The 8,191-nt window shown below is 37.0% G+C and overlaps 2 protein-coding genes across 2 annotated transcripts; one reads left to right on the forward strand and one right to left on the reverse strand.

The window, feature by feature from the left end:
* Positions 1-1,701: 1,701 nt before the first annotated feature.
* LOC134794747 (DNA-directed RNA polymerases I, II, and III subunit RPABC2) lies at positions 1,702-3,073 on the reverse strand. The gene is made up of 2 exons (XM_063766563.1): positions 2,753-3,073; positions 1,702-1,961 (listed from the first exon to the last, which is right to left on the reverse strand). Exons 1-2 carry the CDS (start codon positions 2,961-2,963, stop codon positions 1,774-1,776), a joined length of 399 nt encoding a protein of 132 aa, XP_063622633.1. The 5' UTR covers positions 2,964-3,073; the 3' UTR covers positions 1,702-1,773.
* Positions 3,074-3,488: 415 nt separating this feature from the next.
* LOC134796351 (small ribosomal subunit protein eS27) lies at positions 3,489-5,599 on the forward strand. The gene is made up of 3 exons (XM_063768509.1): positions 3,489-3,627; positions 3,975-4,194; positions 5,444-5,599. The coding sequence occupies exons 1-3, from the start codon at positions 3,622-3,624 to the stop codon at positions 5,470-5,472; spliced, it is 255 nt and encodes an 84-aa protein (XP_063624579.1). The 5' UTR covers positions 3,489-3,621; the 3' UTR covers positions 5,473-5,599.
* Positions 5,600-8,191: the final 2,592 nt, after the last annotated feature.

Below are 8,191 nucleotides of genomic sequence, written 5' to 3' on the forward strand. Positions count from 1 at the left end.
ATGAAGCGTGGCATCGATCAAGATTAGATAATGATCCAGTTTATAACTGTAGTCATGAATGTGCCCGTCTATTAGCATTTGAATTGATTAATCCCACCCGTTACAGCAGAAAGGAGTTGGCCCGCGGCGCTGCGCCGCACCACGCGCACAGATATCTCAACCTGTCAAACCGAAAATTACTGCCCTCCGTATATTTGCACCTCGTTGCACTGACACGACCTTACAAAACGAACATTACGTAAATAGTTTGCATGTCGATCTATTTACGGCGCACTGCGATGTAGGTACCTGCATCAAACTTGTGCGATAGCCACTCACATGCTTGATAGGGTGACAGCTGGTAGCTACAGTTACCAAAAGCAAGTGAGTGGATAGTTATCTTACATTATATCTACCTATATATTTTATCTGACTTGTATGTTTGTGGTGCAGTTTAAGTATTCACGTAAATTGTCTCGTCTTGTCTGCTCTGCTCCAACGATTTCGACGAAATTATATTATACCTATATCTACCGATCTACCTCAGGGTTTAGGCGGTTGTCAGTTAGCACAGTGGTTTCATTTTTATACTAGTTTTTCTTGATCATCGCTTAGATACTATACTAGGTAGCAGCGGTCGGCAACCTTTTAGCAGCCAAGGGCCACATAGCCGTTAACGAAGTTGACGCGGACCGCACTTTGTTAATATTTACGACTTTATTAGACATTGTAATTTTTCAATATTACATACAAAATACTTCAAAATATCCAGGGAGGCTCGCGGGCCGCAAGTGAGAGTTCCGCGGGCCGCTGGTTGCCGACCGCTGCTAGGTAGGTACCATAGAGTAACTTACATATAACGTATGCACAATTATACCCTGAAGTGTATAAGGCATCCTTGTTTACATAGAAATAAGGACGTATTCCAATATTTTTGGCCACTTTGATCATCACTATCTATTTAATGTACTGTACACTTCGCGCTGTAAAAATCCAATCGAAAATACCTATAAGTATCCTATATACCATATCTTGCCTTGAAATGATTTAACCTGTTGTAACAATAGCATTCACACATATATGTAAGTATAGCTATTTGTGTCCAACCTAACTGTTTGTTAGGGTTGTAAAACTATCTTTATATTTACTTGTGCAGACTACCCCCTTATTCATAAACGTCTACTAAAGTTAACAAGCCGATAATAATCGTTTGTCCCTTTCCATCATACCAATACGTCGGAAAGGGACAAACGATTATTATCGGCTTGTTAACTTTAGTAGACGTTTATGAATAAGGGGGTTAGTGATCATAAAAGAGGCCATCAAAATCATAAAATAAAAACTAGTCTTAAAAATAAACTTTAATATTATCCTTAATCTTAAACTATGTCCAACATTCAGTATACTGATCTATATTAGATTTTGATCTACATTAATCTATCATAGATGTCTTAAAATCAGATAGTTTAATAGTAATTCCTAAATGTTCTGTAAGTATTTTTATCTTATGATGAAGACAAAATAGTCTAATATGATAATGCAAGATACTTTAAAGTAAATAATATTGATTCGTTCATATTAAAAAACAAATTGTGTTACATGAATGAAACTCTATAATCCAAAGCATATGCTATAATTACTGCTGCTGACTGTACTTCTAGGTTTAGTGATCACAATATCAAAAATGTGATTACTTTGAATTACTGTTATATAAGACTTAAACTAAATCTTATTTATAAAAGTAGTTTCACTAATCTTCTTCAAGAATTATCCAAAAGTCATGTATTGCATGAGCTAATGATCAATGATGATCAGTTCGTCAATGCTCCAGTCTTCATAGGAATGGTCAGGGAGGTATCTTCGGATGATAATGGGAATTTTCCGTTGCTTGAGTTCCTTCATGGCTATCTGCAGGGGGTCGGTTTCACCTTCCAGCTCCACCATCACAGGGGCACACATGGCTATTTGAAGTGCTCTGGTACCTGAAAAAAATAATTAGGTACATAAAGATCATGTGGACAACATAAACTATACGGAAAGTATGAAAATAGCCTGTTTTATCTTGACAACCAGGACCCCTTTTCGACTAGCGATAACTGACGTATCAAGTTGATCTTCTGTTGATGTGGGAAAATTTGCGAGTTGTTAAATTATGTGAATGTGTCAAAATTTTACATTAGCAATCCACAGTTAGGTGACAACCAAACCAAACCACCCTGAGTTCAGAGCTATTTTATAAACCATATAGTAGTAATAAAACAAAGTTGATATTTGTTTAATAAATTTTTCAATTAATGAGTTTTGTTTGTACCAAATAATACTATTGTCCACAGTTGATCAAATCAAAACTTGATAGAATCAACATGCGATAAAATCAAGGGTTGATTTGATGTGGATGCGAAATCTGACAGTTGTACATCTCGAATGAGGCCCCAGTTTTGCCTATTTGGTAGAAACCCTGCCTACTAAGTCTTCAATTGTGTGTTTGAATACTTCTATGGGCATTTATTTGAATGATAGGCTTAAGTTATATCATAAATATTGTAGTTAAGGTTACACAAGCCTTTGAGTCCCTGTAATATGTGTTGACTTGGGTTACAATATAGGAATATTTATGTGGCATGGCCCCCATAGCTATAGGTTAATTAATATGAAAATTACTCGATAACACCTTGCTATGTCAGTGTTCTTTTATAAACCTCGGAGGTTAGTAGTACAAGGATATCATAACAAACATAATTATGGAGTTATAAATACCAAACCATAACCTCACCTAAGACTCTAGCTCGTTCGTATTTCGTCATATACCGGGTGGTAATTCTTTTAGATTTCTCGACTCCTCCCCCAGCCTGGCCGGGAGCTAGACACTGCACGTTGTAGCCCTCCTCCTCTTGCTCCTCGGCTTCTTCGATGTTGTCATCTTCTTCGGCGATATCGTCGTAGTCTGCCCCCGCGTCATCAGCTTCATATTCCTCATCAGCCATTGCGTGTTAAGTTCTCTTTAAAGATTTTAAATGAAAACTAAACATGCACCTTGTCTTATTTAATTCAATTATATTGTAATAAATACGAATACGGTGCGGACCCACGCTCACTGTGCTTGCGGTCTGTGCGTGTCACATTGACAGTGACAGTGACACTGACAAGTGAACAGATAAGATAAAGTACCTAGTTGGTGTTCCAGTCATTGCTAAAAATCACAAAAGCTTAAGGCCGTAACACACTATCGCACCGCACCGCGACCTTGCTGCGTCGCACCCGCGTCGTACTCACCAAGTTATCGTTCTTCTCCTAGTGAGTATTATATTCTTTGGTCGCACCCATAAGTGAGAGCGAGAAACAGCTCTTTCTCGCTCTCACTTATGGGTGCAACGCACCAAGGTCGCGATGCGGTGCGATAGTGTGTTATGGCCTTTAGTTATGAATTTAATTATTTTATTGTCATTTTAATTTAAAGATGAAATAAGGATTATTTGGCTGATATTGATAAATTAACACTTATTTTACACAACTATATTCAATTTAATACATTATGAATCATTTTTATTAATGAACGCATTCTTAATTTGTCTATGAATCCCTCTATTCTCTTTGGTCCATTGGACGCTGTTCCTTTTCCGGTTCTGCATCAAAGCTGTAACCATGCCGGTGTGTATTTAATAAAATTTATTCGTTTAAATTAAACAATGATACAGTTTTGTGATTTTGTTTTGCGCTCATTTAGATTCTACAAACGTTAAAGAGTTCTGTCATAGTGACCTATCTTTCTAAATAAAATAAAATTACGTCTAATATGCGTGCTACACATGGCCTTTCTGACATGTCACTTAGATATCTAATGTAAACCCACTGCTAATGTTAATCGCGTGAAAGAAATGTGGAAGATATTAGAAGCGATCGTAGTTTATTTCAGTTGTGATGGACCGGATAGGTGTGATTAATTGTATCGGACGGGAGTGATGTGTGATAACTAACCTCAACATAAACGGTTTCAGCTCGCAGTGGACCTATTGCACCCAACTCCCGCCTCGGAGAGAAGGAAGCATAAATTGAAGAGGCTGGTGCCCCATCCTAACTCGTATTTTATGGATGTGAAATGCCCCGGCTGCTACAAAATCACGACGGTATTCAGTCACGCTCAAAGGGTGGTCGTCTGCGCCGGTTGCTCGACGATCCTCTGCCAGCCCACTGGAGGTCGTGCCAGACTAACTGAAGGTAAGAGTCGTATTTTTTCATTAACCAGATTTATGTAAAGTTAAAATAAAAGTGATATCATTGTATTGATTAGGATCAAAACAAAAGATATGAATGTTGAGACATGTTGATTTCACAACATTGTGGAAATGTAATATTGGTTATGTTGTCAACTTTCTCTTTTATTTGAAAATGTACATGCCTTTGCAAATAAGCTTGACAGGTTCATTGGGAATGTCCAATAACTTCTAGCAAGTTTAATAGTGGTGCAGAGTATCATAGATAGTGTTTGCATTCCAAATTGTTAGGCATGTTAATTTGAGACACTAGAGACCTTAGGAATTGTGATTCCTTGCTAGTCCATCACCAATTTAAGTATATTTTAAAATAAATAAATAACTACTATGGGACAATCTTGCACAAATCTACCTAGTCTCACAGTAAACTCAATAAGGCTTGTGTTATGGGTACTAGACATACCTAGAATTAGATGCTTCAGCTCAATCTACAGATGGTGCCATGCAGCATGTCACAGTGACAAGTACAAATTCAATTCTTTGAAGTCTTTTAAAAGAATGTTACTAAGTCAACAGTGCAAAAATTGCCCTGGGTATACATTATGCATATGCCATGCACTGGCCTAAAGTGATTTTATTATATTAATGAAAAGTATGGCAAAGGGGAAAGAATCCCAATCAAAGGTATCTCCTGCATGAATGCTCTAAGCACCATCATAATGAATTTGTTTAATCAGTGGCAGCCCTAGAATTTTTAAAGTTAAGCGAGAACTGATCTTGGTTAAGGGGAGGAGGCACCCAATTGCATTATTTATTTTAGTTTTTGAGCAATCATGGTGCTGTAGGTTGGCTCTGTTATCTGATTAAATAAGCCTCCTGTCTGATAATTAGTCTCTAAAATATGGTGCATTAGCCCTCTTAGATTATCTTTCATTATGCAGTGAGGTCCCATGCCACAGCAAACATGTTTTAGTACCAATTTAAATTAGAACTAGAATCAAAAGTTAAAACGATAAAATTAACCTAGTTCTTTGAAATACTTTGAAGTCCCCTGCTAAATTCGTGATATAACAAAAACATACGTTGGATTTTGAGTGATGACAGTATTGCATAATAAAAATACTTGATTCTTTTTTTCAAGGTTGCATTTGATTGTGCAACTAAACAATGAAAATTTAAGAGACATTAAGGTTAATAATCTTAATAAATATATACCATAATACTAAATAAATCTTGTTTTTGTTTTGTTGCAGGATGTTCGTTTAGGAGAAAACAACACTGAGAAGCCTGGAGAGAGAGCCCTAATTTAAGATTTGCATTTTATTCCAGTTGTATGAAGGAGTGGTATTTTACAAATTCATTAAAATGGATCCGTTGAAGCATTACAAATAAAGGCTTTTTCAAAGGGACTTGTTTTGTGTTTCAATCAAAAGTAAACACCCAATACCTAGAAGTAGCACACAATAAAGGTTCCGTCACACAGGCGCGTTTTGCGGCCGGGGCGCGCCGCTTTTACATATAAAATAAAATAATAATCATAGAGGTACAATAATATAGAGATGAAGCGGGGGAGGAGCCAAACGACCGAACGAGATACACTTATGGAACTTTTAGTAGGAGTAGCAGAGAAAGCTGTATTATTGCTTGTCCTTGTCACAGTCTCACTTTTTGTTTGTTCCCAACCAAAAAAATTGTATGGTTTATGGTGGGCAACAGATAACCCGACCGAATTACGTAGATTGTTTTTGGTATGTTCTCAGAAATATTAAAACGTGTTTTTAATATTGTCGCATTGCGTATGTTTTGTCCCTCACGGAGGCACGCGTATACCACTTCTATAGGATGCGACCTTCTATGACTACCATACAGAAAGGACACTTCCTACAAAACCGAAGTTTGACAGCGATTCAGGGTCGAATCATGATATCCCTTTCTAACTTATGGCACTATCCCTTTCGACTATTTAGGGTTGTCAAAATTCATGTAATTATCTGTGGTCATGCACACTAAGGGACGTCAAGTTGTGCCAACCCTAATAATTGCTCCGGGCCGAATGTAGTCAAGTTTGCACGAAGGGTATCGTCTTGGGTCGTCCCATTCGTTTTTCGTCAAGTTCTTAAATTAGTCCTATTCTGCTTTCGTCACGCATTCTACATTGAAAGCCACCGACGATTGTGACGAATGTGTGGTATCATCTATGTATTACCAGGGGTGCGAAACTCTTTACTTCGGTCAAACTCGGCTCCGCTCGGCTCAGCATTGCTCCGAGCAATTATTAGGGTTGGCACCACTTGACTCCCTTTTGCGTGCACGACCACAGATAAGATAATCACTTGATTTTTGACAACCCTAAATAGCCGAAAGGGATAGTGCCATATATTAGAAAGGGACAGCATGATTCGACCCTGAACCGCTGTCAAACTTCGTTTTTGTAGGAAGTTTCCTTTCTGTACGGTAGTACTATTAATTATTCTGTGGTATTACCTTGAAACGCAATATTGCAAAATTTTATTGATACAGCTGTCACCGTACACAATCTATTTGAAAAATAGTTATCAGTCATTACCTATTTGCATGAAAGCTCGCGATTAGTTCCCGATTTGCCGGATTTATTTAAGTACGTGTACGTACAGTATATGTCACAATACGAAAATCCGACGAAACATGTTATAAAATGATAATTAAATAAATGATACAATCGTTTTTATTTCCACTTAGGTAGTTTATTTTTTTGTAACAATATTGTATAAAACTATCACATTTAAGGAATTATAAATTCTTACACTGTAATAATTAATTTAGCTCTTACCAAATTTTTATGTAGGTACTACCTGTTCGCTTTAAGTTGGCAGTTGGGGACCGTTACAAGCCGTTACATGATAATGTCACAGGTACAAGGTACAACTTTTACTGTCGACACTAGAAAATAATTGGGTACTTTATTTTTTAATGCCAACTTTAAATAAAAGTAGTTTGTAAAGCTGTGGTGCGGGGAAGCGAACCGGGAGGTAACTGCCAACTTGAAGCGAACGGGTAGTATAGTTATCTATTCGTGTAGGCTACAGGCAAACTGTGTACAATCATTACAGTTCGCGCAGGTAATTAGTCTGATCAATTGGTCTACAATTATATTATTCACGAACATTTTAAAATATTGTGACACTGTTCGCCTACATCTGCGAATAAATTCAAAGATGTATGAGGATGTGGAATGTGGATTCCTCAATCCACGTTAAGGGCTAATTAGATCCACACTTGCTATCGGGCCCAAGCAAGTTGTTTTCCGTTTTACGGAATATCAGCACATTTTTAACAATATTTAACATACCTATGTAAAAAATACTTTTCATCACACTCGCTCAGTAAATGTGGAATTGCACGCAGGTTTAGCGGGAGTTAATAGAAAAAGCGTTCTCCCTAGGGAGTTATGAACTTTCTAGTGCCATAATTAACAGTTTTTTGTCTTTATACTTAATTTTTGTATCGCAAGTGTGATGATAAACATTGTGTGTAACTCGGGGCGTAATTATATTGCAAACTCGAGTCTATAAATCGCTCCGGCAAGCCGTCGCGATTTAACTTACTCTCGTTTGCAATATTCAACTTACGCCCCATGTTGCACAATGTACTATTGTCTCTGATTGCCAAATTTGTTCAATTTGTTTGTTATATATATATATATATGCAAAAAATATCAAACATTGAACAAATTTGGCAATCAGAGACAATAGTACATTGTGCAATATATATACATATATCTTAAGATGCCTTGCTATAAGATATCGTAATATACCAAAATATATTTTAGCTTATAGAATAGAATAGGTTTTTATTCGTAATCCAGAGACAATAGACATACATAGAAAAAACAGTGAAAAATAAAGTGTCACGAAATGGTCCCATCTCAGCATGTTGCTGGCGACTTCCAGCGCTGATCTTCCGATTAGACCATCAAGTGAGAAATAATCACGGAAGGTAACAGACAAAAAATAAAATAAAGA

The sequence above is a fragment of the Cydia splendana genome, chromosome 1 (genome assembly GCF_910591565.1).
Source record: "Cydia splendana chromosome 1, ilCydSple1.2, whole genome shotgun sequence".
NCBI classification, from domain to species: Eukaryota; Metazoa; Arthropoda; class Insecta; order Lepidoptera; family Tortricidae; genus Cydia; species Cydia splendana.